We start from the raw sequence: 18,578 nt of genomic DNA, 5'->3' as shown, positions 1-18,578 counted from the left end.
TGGGGAAGCGTTTCAGCTGTCTCAAATCGCTTTTCTTTGCTTGGCAGAGATAAATTATCAGATTGTACCCCTAATGCTAATAATGCAGCAGCTCCATACTATTGAAATTCTCTTGACTTTGCCAAACTACCAGCAGGCTGTTGCACTACCTATGTGTTGAAACTAGTAACTGAGCTACTTGGCGTTGCCATGGAGTTAAGTCTTCGTTGTAAGTCAAGTTAGTTCTACGTATAATTAAAGGAAAACTTCAGTATTTTTCAACCTGGACCCTACTTTCCCATCTTTTTGCGTCTAAGTGATTAATGGGGACAACAGTTTTTTAACTGGTCCAGTATTGAGCGAGAGTGCTTCAGCTGGCATCAGACCGGATCAAGCGAAAGGTAAAGGAAAACATTTTATTTCTCTGTATGGTCCTGTCCATAATGTTGTCAGACACCTATAATAATAATAATAATCTGAGCCTGTCAGTGGCAAAACAAGTACTTTTAGTGGACATACATTGACGGGGTGCTGTTGCTCCGTCAGATTGCACTGCAGACCATTTAGCGGTCGCCAGTTGAAGTGCTCTCTTATTACTGGACCAATTTGGGAAATAGGGTCCAGGTTGAAAAATACAGAAGTTTCCCTTTGAGATATAACTTAAAATGTACATACATTAACACTCTGTATTGTGTTGTACAGTTACTCTTCACTGGAGATGGGAATTATAACCGTTGATGTGTTTACTTTAGTAGACTTTTTGCCAAGAAGGGAGTTTTTCAGAGACTTTCATTAATGTTTTATTATTAACGACCATGTTTATATGTGATTCAGCTATCCTAATCAAACTTCCATACAGGTGGTGCAACAGGCAGCTGGAATCCTCTCTTTTCATGTAACTTCTCCACAGTTAAATCGTCACATGTGCTCTCTTCCTCAGGTGCCACCTTATCAATGCGTTCTTTGGTGAAGGAGGAACCTGACTGGAGGACGGGGATCATGGCTGGCGACAGGGCGGGGATAGTGAGCGGGCCTCTGAGGTTGCGTAGAGGAAGCAGGTTCACCTGGAGGAAGGAGTGCCAATCAATCATGGAGAGGTGAGTGAACGTCTCAGCTCCTCCCAACAGGGACGAGTTAGAGAGATGCGAGAATAAAGATGCAAAGATGGTGGGATTGTATGTACCTCATGGGAAACTCTGGCTCATTCCTGCATCATTTAGAGATGATGGTAATTACTCATAAAGCACAGCATCTCAACAAATAATCAAGTAGCAGTTTTAACTATTAATACTAATACTGATCTGTAGCACCAGGGCCTCATAGTAATAACTGTGTGTGAACACTGATAGTAACACTAAAAAAGAAATAAATTTATTACTGAAAGGACAGAGTGGACATGCAGGAGCAATAAAATCTGATATAAACGCTCAAAATACAGTCTGTAAGTTGTTTGTCAAAGGCTGAAGGTTGTTCAGACTCAGACTGGATATCACAGGACTAGTGATAATCACTATTGTGCAGCTGTATAGGAATAATATTCGGACCTCCTTTTTTCTGTATAAGTTAAGATGCACATCATAAGAAAAGAAAAGCATTTGGACTGATGGAGAAAACATTGTGACTCAGATTATACACACATCTACAAATGTTTACTTTATGAATAAACATAAATAACATTAAAGCTGCTGTTGCTGTTTCCATGGGTCATTTGCTTAATTTACAGGATTACATTCATGCAATAATTCCACAGCAGCCCGTCCGTTTCATTTATGTCAATCTCATTTATGGTAAATGGACTGCATTTATATAGCGCCTTCCTAGTCTTCCAATCACTCATATGGCTTTACACTGCATGTCAACACTCACACATTCATATACTGATGGCAGAAGCTGCCATGCAAGCTGCCAACCTCCTCATCAGGATATTCACACACACTCACACACCGATGGTACAGCCTTCACGAGCAATTTGGGGTTCAGTATCTTGCCCAAGGACACTTTGACACGCGGACTGGAGGAGCCAGGGACCGAACCACCGATCTTCCGATTAGCGGACGAACCGCTCCACCTGCTGAGCCACAGTGACCCATTAGATCAGTTAATCAGCCTCCTCCTTCCTCGTCACTTCCAAGACACATTTAAGGGATTGAAGCATCCTCGATGCCATCCAGCCTTCCGGGTCATGGGCTAGAGGACGTAGGAGCGAGGACGGGATGAAGCACGATTAGTAGAAAGGAAGACACCCTCTGTGTTAGACCGGTCTTACGTGATGTAAAAGGAGTATGAGCTGCGTTCATCTCATGTAGGAATGATGGGAGTTTCCTTGAAAATACCATCTCACTCGAATTTGAAGAGGTAATAAACACTACTCAGGAACTCAAGGTTTGCCTTTCTTTATTCAAGCATCATCACTAATTAAACGTCAAGTGAAGATTTTATGTTAAATAAAGAGTCGTTTTGTGATAAAATTGTAATTACAAGATTTTATTTGTTTTTAATTTTGCGTCTCAGTGTTTGGTTTGCTGGAAAAGGCAAACTCCAGTGTCTCAATATGAAAAGCTAATCATGAACAACTTAAGTCTGCAGAAGACATCTTTTGTATTTGATGGCTTCAGATCAGTACTCGCAAGTTCAGCAATCAAGTCATGCACCGTTATTCCCACATGATGTGAATGCAGCATTGCTCGAGATAAATGTGGAATTTAATAACCTTCCCAGGGTGAATGTCCTTTACTGGCTCACCGTTGACATCCTGCTTTTGGCTCTTGGCATTACCATTCAGTGTATTAAGCAGTTTTTTTATTAGGGGTATTGTGTCTCTGCTTCTCTGTAACACATTTGTCCCAGACAGTCTTTCTCAGAAGGATGCTGAGAAAGAAGAGTAGGCATCCCTCTACAGTCCCAACCCACTGTGTGCCATTGATTTCTCTCTTTACACGCTTGCTGTAAGTATAGGGTGCAGTCAGGGCACTCACAGTAATAAGACCACACAGGCCCTCAGACAACACTCACCAGCAGTGGGCCCCGGATTACGCAATACTACCGCAGTGCTGATCCTTATGAGCTAGTTTAGACCCAAGGACGATACAGTAGAGGTTAAGATGATGTGGAGTGTGTGTGTGTGTGTGTGTGTGTGTGTGTGACAGAGTGGACAGGATAGGGCAAACCGGGAGGGTGAGAGGATGAGAGGGCTAGAAGAAATTGATCCCTACGTGTTTTGAAATGTGAGATTCTTTTCCAGCCTTAGAGGGATATAAAAAAGCCAAGACATGAGTAAGGAAAACTGGGAAAGTAAGGAGAGAAAAATGGTTGATCTTTACCTGGACATATTTTTCCCTTTTACTCAAGAATGTTTTCTATGCCTAGGAAGAGATTTAAGCTTTTAATTGCAGAAATGAATCCACTTAATGCATCCATTAATCTGTTCTTTTACTGCGAGGACCCGTCAAGATGCTCTTTAACTGTATAAATATTTTCCTGAGACTAAAAGCTGATGAGGTGTAAAATGAGGGCGTAACCAGCGCTGCTCAGACCGCTGCCATCCTCCTGAAGAATGCAGAGCAATATAATTTAACTGTTTTCAAACACTGTGGATGTTTTTTTTTTATCTCTCACAGTTTCTTCATGGAGAACCAGTACCCAGATGAGGCAAAGCGGGAGGAGATTGCCAACACCTGCAACTCAGTTATCCAGAAACCAGGTACTACAAGGCAGTTACCAGCTGAACTGAGGCATGTTCCTGTTAAAACTGTCCTCAGGCAACTGTTCAGAATAGCTCAGATAAAGCCTGTCATCCCTCTTTAAATGAAAAAGGCATTCTGCGTGCTCGATCAAAATGAGCTCAGTGAGAAATACTTTGATTAATTGATGATTAATGTATAACTGTTTTGATAATTGATGAATAATTTCAGTCATTTATCAAGTGATAATACAAAACATTTGCCGTTTCCAGCATATAAATTACATTTTTCACTGCTTTTCTTTACTTTAGGGCGACAACTAACGATTATTTTCATTATGGATTAATCTGCTAATTATTTTCTCGATTAATTGTTTAGTGTATGAAATGTCAGATAATTGTTTAAAAAAAAAATGGCTGTCATGATTCCCCACGACCCAATGAAATATATTCAAAAGTCTACTTTTATCTGATCAACAGTCCAAAATCCAAAGATATACAATTTACTATCATGTAGAACACAGAGAAGTTTAAAGAGGACATATCATGCACATTTCCAGGTCTATATTTTTTTTTTTTTATTCTGGGGCTCTGCTGGAATATCTTTGTATGATTTACATGTCAAAATGAATATACAGTACCAGGCAAAAGTTTGGACACACTGTCTGATTCAAGTGAATGGGAAACTTTTGACTGGTACTGTATATATGTATGTACATCTTATACTGGCTCTTTAATTGGCCTCTGTCTGAAACAGGCTGTTTTAGAAGCCCTAATATATAAATATTATTGAGATTTAGTGTGATCACAATTGAATATACACACACACACAAACACACACATATATATATCTCAGTAGTACACTACTGTAGTTTAGGGGTCACAGGTTTCCAGTGCAGCAGGTTTAACACAAAAACATAAAAATGATTGATTGTTGAATGATAGTTTGTTTTTTTTTGGAATTGCATTAATTAAAAATGTAAGCACTACAGAGGAGCTCATGAGCCATAATTCTTGTTAAGTAGAGTGAGTGGTGTATGTACTGTGTGTCCTGTTTTGATTTTATCTGAATTGTCTTATCTTAAAGTCACCATGTGTAGAATCTGAAATATTCAGTGTTTCCAGTGGTCGTATCACAAGGACACTGTGACAGGCAGCAGTAAAATGTGTGTAAATCATAATGCAAAATTTCTAACAGAGGTCCATGTAAAATTTAATTAGTTTTTTCGGCTTAATGACAAATACAAGGTTTTGTTGTTTCACCACTCAGGTTGTAAGCTGTCTGAGTTTGAGCGTGTGACGGCATTGAAGGTGTACAACTGGTTCGCCAACCGTCGGAAGGAGATGAAGAGAAGAGCAAATATAGGTAAGAACATGATGCGTAACTTTTCATATCTGTAATTATAGAAATTACAGGAGGAGGCTTTTGTCTCTGTGTGCAGTACATGCACATTTATATCTCTACAACCTCCGCTTTCATGTCTGACACAACCAGAAGCTGCCATTTTGGAAAGCCATGGTATTGAGGTGCCAAGTCCAAGCTGCCATTCAAATGGTGAGGAGGGAGAGATGCAAGAGTTTGCTGATCAGGTGAATCATCGATTCTCAGAGCAAGTAAGTCAGTATTCTAAACACACCACTATCAATAAGACTCATGGCTCATGATGGTTGTAGCTAATTCAGTTTATATACTTTTAGATGGCTTTGGTATCTCAGAAACCACTCTTCTCCTGCAATTTGTCCAGTGTCTAGAATTCAAACAGAAATTTAATTTTGATTTGTCATTGCAGGAAAAGCACAGGTATAATAACGATGGCTCAATTCCATGTAGCTGTGCCCGTCACACAGCATGCACAGTACTGGCAAACCTAAGTGGAACACAGCCATGACGAATTTAATTAGGCTTGTGTTCAATAGGTGGGAATGTCTACCATGGGAAAGCTCTGTTAGCAGCAACACTGAAAACTGAAAACTGTTTGCCAAACATGTTACTGGCATCATAGCCTCTCTACACACATTATGTTGCAGTCAAGTCAGAGGTAGGTGGTTGTAAGAGCCAGAGTACATTTTGAGATATTACAGGGATGGTCAATATTTGGTCACAGCAGATCTGGAGGACTTAAACAAGCAGAACTGGCCAGAAACTGCTCGTGTGGACTACAAAGACTGAAGGGAGCCCTCTGAGACCTCAAAGCATCCAAGAAGGGGCCAACTTTATTCACCTTACTACTAGTCCCATGATACCTTGCGTAAAATAATGGGTGTGACTTCCGGTTATTCCTTTCATTGAAGCTGTGTCTGAGAGTTAGCAGTATGCTACAGATGTCTTTTATTTTCTTTCTGAGGAAAATACATCATGTGGGAACACAGCCTTAAACGGAATAATATGATCATACCCCCACCTTCTACTACTGAGCGATAGGAGGACGTGAAGGAGTGGCCATGTATAACAACCAGTTATTGATTCTGATGCGACCAGTAGCCTGCAGCAGTAAACAATCTGAAAAGCTCTGAGGCTCATCAGTACTTCCGTAGTAATAAAGTCGGGTGTGTTTTGTTTAAAGAGGTGGAAGAGAAACTTGTCATCTCAAAGCAGACATAGAACCACATCACTTATACCCCATTTAGACTGACACAGTGACGCGGAGGTCTATCTGTATGGGCCAATCCGTGTCAGCCAACTCTCTTTATGACCAGGGTTGGACAGGTCGATTTTTGCATGAATTCATGGAGCAGGAATAAGGTGGATACCAAAAAAGGTGCATCTAATCAAGTGCATCTAAATGCTAATCCAAATGTTGTGTTCACACATCCACGCTTTTCCACAGGAAGAGTCATCTACCCAGAGGATTGTTGACCAACAAGACCCCTCTGCATTGGCTGCTTCTGAGGTCACGGCCCTGCCGAGTCCCACCCCGCAGGTCCTAGAACAGAAAGAGGAGGATTCAAAAACGGAGACTGTGGATGAAGAGTGACCAAAGCCGGTGGAGTTCGGAATATCACATTTGAATCAGATGAAATAGGAAAAACAAGAAGTGTCTCCTGCACCCATGTAGGGCCTAAGACACCCATAAATCAAAGGGAGAAAGGGTGCTGAAGCTCGCTGAGGTGCCTCTGATGGTAAGGAGGCAACTGTATTTATCGAAAGTTATCCTGCTTATATTAACGGCAATATACAGTATATATATGAATATATATAAATATATAGTGCATTCCAAGATGGTATTAAAAAGCCTAAATTCCTTAGAGGGAGAATTATGTAAAGGATACCTCACCCATTTTAAGCTAAGCCTTCTTTTCTTCGCTACATGCCGCCTTTTAGCTTTCTCAGAGTGGTCATTTGACGGACCTTGGTGACATGAATGTGCTGAGCCTGCAGGTCAGGTGTGTTTTGGGTAACGAGAGTTTGGTGTGGGGATAAAGTGTGGTATCAAGGGTCTAGTTTGTGGTGATACGAGTGCCCTCTGCTTGCTTGAATGTCTTTGACCCAATCTGGTTTGTAAGACTCTAACCTCAATCAGTCGATTGATCAAATCAGTCGATCAATCAACGAGTGCTGTTGCTATTAAATCCGTAAAGCCCTGAGGGACAACTGGAATCTCAGGTAATCCCAAAAATGGTGGATAAAGACGGTGAAGAATTGATATATATTTTTTTTGCTTTATCTTCAAATGACTTTCTTCATCTTAACTGTGTTTAACCAAAACAGGACGTGTTATTTATACCTTTTTATATTAGCAGAACAAGCCTAGGACAATATATCATAATTATCTTTGTCATTCGTCTTCTTTGTTAAACTGAATGCTGCTGTTTGGTCATTTTTGTAGTCTACCCTCATTTCAAAGTCTGTCTCAAACCTGAACTCAGCCTGTGAAGCTAGACTAGTGAATAAGTCTACTCAGTTTTCTTTTTTTTTTTTTAACGTTTGAAAAAACGCTAAAACAAAATGTGATGGAAAAACCATAATGCGTCGGCCTACATGCTACAAGCACCTTCTCTCGTATTGGAATAAGCTAAAGCTTTAGCTCATGTAAGTTTGTACGACTGCAAAGCTGCACTTCAAAGTGGATCTCACTATAATTGAAAGAGGGGAGCGTACCTGCGTTTGGGCCTAGACATGTACATAACCCAGAAAATATACACATCTATGGGTGCTTTTCTTCAAATTACACTAGCAGTATATAAAAAAACTGTTATTTGTCAAACTTGAAATATGAATAGCTGACTTAAACTCTGTATTAGTTAGTCCCCTATATTCACTGGCCCAAGGCCTCGGGAAATACTCCCTAATGTTCATAAAATGAACAAAGACGCTTGTTTTCAAATGGCCCCTAACAGGGCGCTACCATGTTACCTCCTAATGCCAAAGCTATGCCAAGGTAGAGATGAGCTACAGACTAAACTGTGCTTACAGGACAGGACATGACTCAGTCACAACACTATAGATATACAGTATGTATAGATGTTTTATTTGCTCAGTACAACACTAGCCAACTCTAGCTTACCTCAGAATAACTCTGTGTCATCAATGTGTCACAAGCTAACTGTCATATAAACTGACAGCAGCCGTTGTTGTGACTGTTAATGATGCGGACAGTGTTATGTAGCATTTATGACAGTGGGGTTTGCCCTGTGTTGTTAATGTATACTCACCTCAGACAGTTCTCTCGTCCGGCTTTGGACAGGAACCCCAAAGCTGCACGCTGTTTCTGATTATTATGCTCCTCCCTATCTGCTTTTATCTGACAACGAGAAAACAATAACAATAAAATTGTTAACAATGACTGTGATATGTCTCCATTTATTGTGTTTTTAAGGTTTGGGATAGGAACACTCATCTAGTATCAAGAAGAAACTTGCTTGAAAAATGAAAGTCAGTGCCTTGCCCTTTCAGCAAATGTTAATAAGAACTACTTAAATTATTCAGTTATTTTATTATTTCTGAAAGATTAATCAGAACCTATTTATTTTAATGCTATACTAAATTACCTTGTCATAATTATTTAGTAGTGAAAAATTTTGTGTTTACTAATGCATTCACTTCTGATCTTGGGAATAGTGCCAGTGTGTTGTGATCATATCTGGTAGAGCTGAAGCTCAGGGTCACTGATGGTACTGGCAGCAAACTGTGAGGTAAATAAACAACAGAGTGAACAGATCAGTAACTTTGAAGTATGGGAACATTTCTCCAGCTAAAATCAATTTGACACATTGAAACTGTTTTTAAAGACTAAAAGACTGGATAAAAAGTGAAGTGACTAATACAATATTGGTGTGTGTTATATTGGATATTAATCACAATACCATCAGTTTATAGGGACCATTGTAATTAATTTCTACCTGATGTGATATATATGTTGTCATGTCTTATTTCATTATACTGTATATGCTCTTTCTATTACTTTTTTCTATCATAACTACTACTCATTTACACTTGTAGCAAGTTGTCTTTGAACATCAAAGATATGTAAAATTGCATAAATCAGGGGATAAAATTGATTTTTGGCCATACTGAAACTAAAGTTCTGTATTTTCACTAAGTGGTAGTGTCCTACTTCTCACCACAAGATGGCACCATTGTTACTCGTCTATAAATCAAAGAAATGCGGTTGCTAAGGCAAGGATAAGGTAATGCAGTCTGAAAATCTGAAGTTATAATGGAGGCTGTGAATTCAGCTTGTTTGACTACGAGTGTATAGAAGGTACTGTAATATTCAGGCCTGCAGTGTTCCAGGCTGAATTTTAAAAAGATGCTTTGCTGAAGGCAGAAATGTATATATATTCTTTAAGAAACTACCAAGTATAGAAATAATTGAAATGTTCCTGAAAAGAATAGTACCTTCTGGGAGCTATTCAGCCCTTGACCTCTTTGGTGTTGCAGCCTGAATTCAAAATGTATTCACTTTTTACATTTTCTACTGCCAAAAAGTAACTCCCAACATGACACTTGACCCCTCTTATTGAGTGATGTGGTGTAAGATGAGTGCTAAACTGTTCCCGGTTTCCACCACCACGCAGTATATCCAGTGACCTCTATAGTTGTGCCAGTGTTTGTTTGGTTCCAGGTGTCTCTCTGAATAAGGTTTTTCTTGCAGGCATCCAGTGTGGTTTAACACTGTGGGTACGGCTGGTAGACATTTTGTTTCCCAGTGACTGATGACTATAGAAACTGTTATACATATTCCCGGCCCCTCACAACTGTTACTGAATTCATTATACAGTTCCCTGGACTTCATGGTAGAGTTTCTCCTCTGACACACGCTGTCATGTGGATGACTAATTTGACAGGTTGAAGTAATTTAAAGGAATTAATATGTTTTTCATTTAGATACAGTACCCTAACTTACTTCAATGTTAATTCAGGGCGCAACACCACAAAATGCAGGATAGTCAAGGGGCAGGTCACTCTATCAAATAAAGCTTTTGTGTCATTTCAGTTTATTTCAATATGTTTCATGTGAACATGAGAAAATAAAATGATTAATATATATCAGAATTGTTTGCCATATGATGCCATGTAATTCTCTGGAAGAAACTTTTCTCCATTTTTCCCCCTCCCCCTACATGACAAACCAGAATGTCTCAACATAATACTGTATGTTGATTTATGTGTCTTAGGCTCTTCTCCACATTTCCTCCTGTGAGATGTTTGTGGGCTATTCACGGGCATGTCAGCCACTAAGTTGTTTGCCTTGTGCTCTAAAAGTGAAGTCTGCAGGTTAAGTAAGGACATGTTAAGAGCTGACTCCCCGCCAGGCTATGTTGTATAACCATTAGCCATCAGATGAAATAAAGGAAGTTGTCCCCATCAATCAAGACTGAAGCCATTAGAGAGATGTTCCTGCAAAATGAAACCTGAATGATGTTTATCTAAGACAATTTTTAAAATAAATTTCTTACGGTGATAGAAGATAGCAAGATTCATTTTAATGGAGTTTGGCAATTTAGACTTCATATCTGTGTGATGCCAGATTTTAAAAAAGGAGCTTTACAACATTCTGATCACGGCTTGAACAGTGAAATTTTCATAACCTTTGTTAATGTATTATACATGCAGTGTGTAACATAAGCATTTCTCACACCCACAGAGAAGATTCACTGAAATGGACTCAGAAAATGATTATATACTCTTATATTCATGTTTTCCAACTTGTTAATTGATTTCCATTTGAGCTGTGTGCATGGAGCAAAGGACTTGGCAGAATGTAAAATGGTGAAATTAACTTGTCTGGAAATTGGCATTTAGAAAAACATTGGTGCTTTATTGCCCATAGACACATTGACTGATGTAATGTAATATCAACAGGATAACAATTTGCCCCAAATCCCTCAGAAAGCTGTTATGTGATGAAAGTTTGGCCTTGAGGCTGAAGTCTTGAGCTACTCCAAATGTTTTTAATCCATTAATTAAATGAGTTTATCAGTGTGTGAGATTGTCTGCGTGTGTCTAAGCAGAGATGGGTGTGTGTTCATATGTATGCATGCTTGCAGGCTTAATCATGCCCTTTACAGGTTGAATCCCTATGGAATGCAAAATACATGGGTGAAATATAGTATTTCTCTTCACTTGTTAGTCCTTCCCTAAACCACAAGAGGGAGTCATTGTTTACTGTTAAGCATTGGAATCAGGTGGAGTCCTTCCTGCTGTGTCTAGTTGGAAATAAAGTGTTGAACTGATGCTCCTAATTTTAATCTCACTTTGTTAGACACATTTTGTAAAGAAAACCTGACATCGCTTATGTTCTCAAATGTCTTAAACTGACACAGGAAGACAAAACTACAATGACAATGTTTTTACAGAGAAGTCCTCATTTCTTTTCTACATGGACTGCTTTACTGGATAAGACAATATGATGGGTGTCAGCAATCACATATTTGCAAGTCAAATTAGGACAGCACTGTGTTTGTCTTGTTGTCTGGCATTCCATGAATCACTGTGTTGCAGTAAAACCCCAACCATCTGGTACATTTAATAGCCTAAAGCAAACTTGGTATCCTAAAGACCAACTGCATTTGAATGTGCTTTTGGTTGCTAATTTCTGTAGTGTAAAAATGTTGATGTCAGCTTGTTTTTTGGTGTCATTATTGTGTAAGATCTCATTTAAATTAGAAAGCCGGTTTATCAGTGCAGGGAGATGAATCCAAATTTTAACAGCGTAGTTTGATGATAAAAGGGAGTACATCCTGCATACTATAAATCCAGATTCTCAAGTTTATTTGAATTTGTTGTTGGGCCAAGAGGGTTTAAAGCTGTCATTAGTTGTGATCTGCCTTGTCATGCCTTGTGTAAAGATCTATGTGGGGCTTGATAAGTTCTGATTCCAGAGTTTATTTGAAGCTCGGAAGAAGTTAAGATATCCTCAAATGTTGGTATTTTTCCTTGGGAAATATTGTATGGGAGTTGCAATTCAAATTGAAACAGTTACAGCAGTTGAAGGTAGTTGAGGTATCAATTGTAATGTTAGAACTGAGAAGTGTAATAACTGAAAGCAAATGAAATCAGTCTAAATTAATAATTTATGACAGAAGTCAACTAACTGATTTTGTTCAAATTAATAGTTTTAACATTTATGGAACTACTCTCATTCACTTTATTTCTTAGAGTTAGGGGAGAACATGTCTGTGCGTTTAAGGACAGAGCTGGAGCCAAGAGGCAATTAGCCTAGCGTAGCATGGAAATGGGAAAACAATGAGCCTGGTTATGGAAAAAGTGAGAAGTGTAACTTACCATCATAAAGTTACAAACACATTGTATGTCTGTACACAAATAGAAATGTACAACAACAATTTGGGGTTTTAAGTGGAGTTAACGTGCTGAAACTATTTGCACACAAACAAAAGCAGTGGGTCACAGTGGGTTGCTAATTAACGGCTTTAAAGGTGCTCGCAGGTGTATTTTTGAACTTTGGAGATGTCGAGGGCTAGCTGTTTCCTCCTACCTCCAGTCTTATGCTAGCTAGCCGAGCTGGGCTAACTACCAGTCAGGACCAGTGGTGAGTGTGTGTCTGTTGGGAAAAGGGAGGTTCTGTTATGCTTATGGCTTCAGAGACCTAGGCGCCGATTTACAGATTGTGTACACGTGGCGAAATACTTTGAGTTTTTGCTTATTAAGTCTCAAACTACCACCACTGAAGTACACATTCTATGTATTGTATGTTCACTTTATTTTATTTTATTTTTATTATTATTACCAAGTGGGTTTCATTTTACATCTTATGTTACATAGTTGCTGAGGTCAGTGGTTGGTAAGTTTGAGAAAAGACTGTGATGTGTATTTTTAACTCCCAAAGCATCACTGAGGTTGGTTTCTTTCCGGGGCAGCTTTAGGTTGTGCCTGACACAGATAAGACCCACAGTGAGGTTCAACCTGTGGGAAGATGCTCAGGGGTAAGCTGAAAGAGGCTTATTTTGGTTAATCAAGGCCGGTGGTGAGTCTGTCTGTTGAGAAAAGGAAGGTTCTGTTTGCTTATGGCTTCAGAGACCTAGGTGCCGATTTACAGATTCAAGATTGATTTATTATTATTCTACAACACAAGATTGTATAATGAAATGTAGTTTGTTGACCCAGAAATTATATAAATGGATTAATAAATAATAAGTCATAAAAATAAAACTATTTTTTAGATTGGAGTGCAGAGGATGAATTGAGGAGTCTCACAGCCTGAAGAGAGAAGCAGCTCTGTAGTCTGGTGGTACAACAGCAGATACTTCTGTATCTCTTGCCAGACGGCAGCAGGGTGAACAGGCTGTGGCTGGGGTGGGTGTTGTTGCAGACACCTCACCTCACCGATATCACTGATGCTTGGTAAATGGGTACTGATGATGTTCTGGGCGGTTTTAATTACCGGCTGCAGGGCCTTCCTGTCTTGGGCCGTGCACATCTCATGCCAATTTGTGATGTTTTCCAGTCAGAATGCTTCCTATTGCTCCTCTGTAAAAGTTAACAAGAAGTCGGGATGGGAATTTTCCTTCATAAGTTTCCTTAAGAAGTACAGTCGTTTCTGAGCTTTTTTTTTTTACTAGGGTGGAGATGTGTGATGTCCATGACAGGTTCTCTGTGATGCTGATACCCAGGAACTTAAAACTGGTCACCTGCTCCACCTCAGCTCCACTGATGTGTACAAGGGTGTGTGTCTTAACCTCCTTTTTTCTAAAATCAACAATCAGCTCCTTGGTTTTGTTGACATTGAGCAGTAGGTTGTTCTCTGTGCACCATTCTGCAAGATTGTTGATTTCCTCCCAATATGAACTCTCGTTGTTTGAAATCCAGACGATGATGGCTTTGTCGTCCGCAAACTTCACAACAGAGTCTTCTCCATGTCGGGGGTTGCAGTCATGGGTGTACAGCGTGAATAGGAGGGGGCTGAGCACACAACCCTGGGGGGCTCCAGTGTTAAACTTTAGAGTGGAGGAAGTGTGACCACCAATCCGGACTGTCTGGGATCTGTTTGTGAGGAAGTCCAATATCCAGTTGCAGAGTGTGGTACTCAAGCCCAGAGTACAAAGTTTCATGGGGGAGACTGTATTGAATGCTGAGCTGAAATCAACAAACAGCATTCTGATACAGATGTCATTATTTTCAATCTGTGTGAAGACTGAGTGGAAGACAGTGGAGATGGCATCGTCTGTTGATCTGTTGGTTCTGTATGCAAACTGGTGAGGGTCCAGCCTGTCTGGGATGTTGTCTTTGATGTGCTTGAGAACTAGTTTTTCAAAGCACTTCATCAGAATGGGAGTGAGTGCCACAGGGCGGTAGTCGTTTAGACTAGACACAGACGCAGACTTTTTAGGTACAGGGATGATAGTGGCTTAGAGTTTTTTGCTGATTAAGTCTCAAATTACCACCACTGAAGTATGCATTCTATGTATTGTATTTTCATTTATGTGCTATACAAATAAAGTTATTATTATTACCACCCTGCTCCAGCTCTGCACAGAAACATATGAGAGGGGAACAGAGTTGGGAAGTGAGAGGAACTATTCTGGGTACCCCTGGTTCCAGAAGTAATCATCCCTTTTAATTTGCAAGACTCTAAAGACTGTACATAACAATTTCAGGGTAGAAGTTAACCACAACTCCCAAAGTGTAAACAGCCAATTGCCAAGCTTAAAATTTCTGTGACATACACTGCTAACTGTGAGTGGAAGCTAAAGATCACAGTGGTGAGAAAACATTTTTTTACAATCCCCAGTGCAAATCAGTTCCCTTTTTATTTCTGGGTCACCTCTGAGCGAATTCAGTAACTATGGCGCCACGTTTTGTTTACAGCTGCAACGTCGAAGCGTTTTGAATTCATTACCGCTCTGATTCGTGCCTGACTGGTTTCTTCTCCATAGCAACGGTGGCTGAGTGACCAGGGGATTTATAATATTTTTAGCCGTCCGACATGCCAAAATGACAGACAAAACATGATTTCTCATTGAAACCGGTGGTCATAACATAATCCTATAGGATCATTTTTTATTCGAGAGAGTTCTGAGCTTCTATGTTAAGAAACATCTAGGAACATTTTGAAATGGGATACAGACCCACAAAAAACACATCTGGAACCAGCGGCCCTTCACACTGTTCAACTCTATTAATCTTCTCTTTTAACTCTTGAGAAACAAAAGCTTAACTATTCTTTTAAGGTATGACTTTTGAATATATTTCTTTTATTTAATGGCACCATGACCTTTCTCACACACACACACACACACTACCCACAAACTGACATTCAAACCTTAACATGTTCACACACACAAACATGAATTCAGTCCCTTTTCAGGCACGCAAACATACAGACTCAAACACCTACATACACATAGAGGCAGCGCTGTGCACTTTGCTCGCGCACACACACCTGCACACAAGCACGCAGCGGTGTGTTTTGGCAGCGTCAGGCTTTGAGACCAACGTGGCTCTTCTATCATTCATTCCCTCAGAAGTGTTTTTCATCCTCTTTTTCCCTGTGGAAAACAGAATTCATGACCCGTCACCTTTTTTGCTGACTGCACAGGCCATCCGCTGCCTTGGTAAACGATTTCCCAGCTATTTTCGTTGCCTCACAAAACACTTGATGACACAAGTGGCATGAAAAGTATGCAATTCAATTTGTCAGTGGTTATTACTTTGTAGCGAGGGCAGTTACAGTTATGTTTTGATTACGGGCATTTTCTGTCGAGCTGGCTGTCTCTTGGACTGTTTTTAAAAGCAGAGAAAGTGTTTATTTCTCCCCTTTGGCGATCTATTGAATGTGCCCTCTTGTCTGATTAAATTTCATCTCATCGCAGGCTCACCTTTAAGCGAGGTGTCCTTTTGTGCGATGAGAGAAAGGAGGTGAGAAACGAAGTGAGGAGAGGGTGTTACACAGACGAAGATAAAGGGAGGAAGGGAAAGGTTACCTTCAGACTGGCAGCATACTGGGGATTTTCTGCGAGCGCGAGAGAAAATTCCATCTATTCCCTTGCTCTGATTCCTCTTACAGAATGTGTACGTACACTGTCAGTGTGTGTGTGTGTGTGTTTTTATTTGTGTTTTAATAAGACATCAGAACCAGCCACATAGGTTGTTTGCCCTTGAAAGAATGACACGAGAGTAGATGAGCATGAACCTTTTTACCATGTCCTATTTCGCAGGACAAATAAGAGGAAGAAATACACACACACACACACACACACACACACACGCACACACACACATACAGGCTTTGCCCTGAATCTGTCAGGGCCTTCGTCCCCCCTTCCTTTAGTCAGATAAGCATTTCCACAAAGGACTTGTCGCAATCTCACCATGCTTTTTTTTTTTTTTTTTTTTACCCCTTGCCAACTTATTCTTCCCTTAATTCAGAGCATCTCTCAGCAGCAGCAACTTCTCAAATGAACACGAACAAGTTCAAATAAAATGAGCAAAACTCGTCTCTCCTCAGAGGCTTCTCCTCTGAGCTAGATATGTGTTTTCTTTCTCATTCTCTCTACCCCCCTCTCTCTTCTCTCTGGCCTCCCTAACTTTTTCTCTTTACTTTGCTTTTCCCATCGTCATCCCCGCTCAGAAGGGCTGCAGACTGCAAAAAAAAAAGCTTTTCATGTTGAAAGAAACCCAACCTCTGGTTACTGAAATACCGAACCATCAGCCATCAAATGTTCATAAGACACAAGCGACGGTTGCACATATATTTTTAACCTTCTTTATTTTATCAAGGGAAGGGGTTTTTGCTGAGCGTGTGTGCTCTTTGCGAACAATTCCCTGTTTCATTTTCACAAAGTCACACATATTCACAGCGGGATCCTCATTTCACTAGCTGCTGGCCGCTGAACAGATCCACTGCAGGGTATACCTTGCCTCAGGACTTTTTTTATTCATTCACTTTCCTAAACCAAATGTTCTCTTTCAGTCAGGGACTAAGGGGACCTGGGACAGGACCGTCATCTGTTCAAACATGTAATGTACAGTAGTTTTAAGTTGTGATGACAAGCGTTTTCTTGCGGCTGTGCGGAATTACTGCTGTCTTTGAGAAACAAAGGTGAAAAGTGGTGAAGGTGCAACATTCTTACGCTGCAAAAATCTCTTAAGGTGTGTTCAGACTGACAATGAAGTGAATTTTAGAGTCAGTGTAATTACATGCAAAATCTCTACAAAGACATCATGAACGGAGGCAAAAATGTGTTTGCACTAAAAATCTGCTTTTATCCGGAGGCTGTATGACTTTATAAAATTCAAAGACAAAAGGGAAAAGGAAAGGAAAGTAACAGAACTGTTTGCATCAAATAAAGTCGGACAGAAAAACCAAACCCTGTTTCCTAAAATTTGCAGCAGCCTGGATTACATTTTAAATTAACAAAGGGGCGAAGTCATAAAATGTTAATACTGAACTTCCATTCTCAGCAAAACATTCACTGATAATGTATTCCATTTGTTTTACTACAATATCTGCTTATGGCAACTAACGCATGATTAACATTTTTATGTTTATGTTTAGGCAAATCACTTGGTTGAAGGAAAAGGCTGGAAAAATCCTTTAATTTGGTTATTGTAAGCAATTCCAACTGAAGCAGTGAATCTTCAAAAATGGCTCATGCAATATACAAGGCTAAACAATGTCCTGAAACAGCTGAGCACTGTAGTTTTTAGCAAACATTACTCAAACAGGAGTAAATAGTGTATTTGTTGGGGACTATTTTCAGCGATTGTACAGAAGGAGTAGGACTGGAAAATTGTGCCAGTGGACATAATCCACTCAGCAATTACTGTGTTTTCTCTAGTATGTATTAAGGCAAATCCATTTAGCACTCTGGTAACATGATTCTTTGTGAAAACACACTAGCAGTGAAATAAAGGCAAATAACACAATAACACGATGGTTTCTGCTTGACTGACTCTGACACTGGAGGTCGCTTTTCATATTTCGTCTCCTACCTGCAGTCAGCAGTCTTCTCTAAACCTGACCAAGTAGTTTAAGTTGCCAAACCAGATCAGAAAACACTCATATGATCACTCATAATTTTTGTAACAGTCATGGGTCATTTTGTCTACTATTTTGTCCTTTAGGTTTGGAGGACTCGCTGGACATCTCTTACCATTTAGACACTTTATATTGTGTTAGTGTGTTGCCCATGGATACTGGCTTACCAGACACCACTTCCCCATATGATCTCCTGTTCAAGCCGTCCCGCTGTTTCATAAGGGTTTAGGCTTACTGGCAGAGGACACACGAGATGAAGCACCTGAGTGTGCTGAGCTTCAGAGAGTGCTGCTCTGCCCCGCGATAGATAAGACTCCGTCTCCGCCAGCCTCCTACGCCATGCGCTCATCCCTCAGTGAAAAAGATTGAAAAGGAAGATTTCCTGGAAAATTTCAAAGCAGCAAACAGGATCAACAGCTTAGAAGGCTTTTCACTTCTCAGCAACTTCCTCGTGCCTAATGTTTATGCTTTTTTTAGAA

The 18,578-nt window shown here is 40.0% G+C and overlaps 1 protein-coding gene and 1 long non-coding RNA gene across 7 annotated transcripts in view; one reads left to right on the top strand and one right to left on the bottom strand.

The window, feature by feature from the left end:
- The window catches only part of zgc:91944 (uncharacterized protein LOC436941 homolog), a 17,423-nt gene extending 8,981 nt beyond the window's left edge, over positions 1 to 8,442 (top strand). For 4 of the 6 annotated variants that reach the window (XM_042435209.1, XM_042435208.1, XM_042435211.1 and 1 more), the window contains 5 exons: positions 920 to 1,076; positions 3,597 to 3,679; positions 4,929 to 5,024; positions 5,154 to 5,272; positions 6,487 to 8,442. In XM_042435209.1, the coding sequence (XP_042291143.1) occupies positions 920 to 1,076; positions 3,597 to 3,679; positions 4,929 to 5,024; positions 5,154 to 5,272; positions 6,487 to 6,633 (602 nt within the window). In that variant the 3' untranslated portion in view covers positions 6,634 to 8,442. The remainder of the gene's footprint in view (positions 1 to 919; positions 1,077 to 3,596; positions 3,680 to 4,928; positions 5,025 to 5,153; positions 5,273 to 6,486) is intronic. The other 2 variants (XM_042435210.1, XM_042435213.1) reach the window with 1 other exon arrangement.
- LOC121912791 lies at positions 7,303 to 18,578 on the bottom strand. Its single transcript, XR_006100148.1, has 2 exons — positions 18,267 to 18,578; positions 7,303 to 8,400 (listed from the first exon to the last, which is right to left on the bottom strand). It is a non-coding gene; the product is annotated as an uncharacterized LOC121912791 (long non-coding RNA).

The sequence above is a fragment of the Thunnus maccoyii genome, chromosome 15, assembly GCF_910596095.1.
Source record: "Thunnus maccoyii chromosome 15, fThuMac1.1, whole genome shotgun sequence".
Classification (NCBI taxonomy): domain Eukaryota; kingdom Metazoa; phylum Chordata; class Actinopteri; order Scombriformes; family Scombridae; genus Thunnus; species Thunnus maccoyii.
The sequence above is the reverse complement of the archived record's forward strand: the minus strand, read 5'-3'. Positions and strand labels throughout refer to the sequence as shown.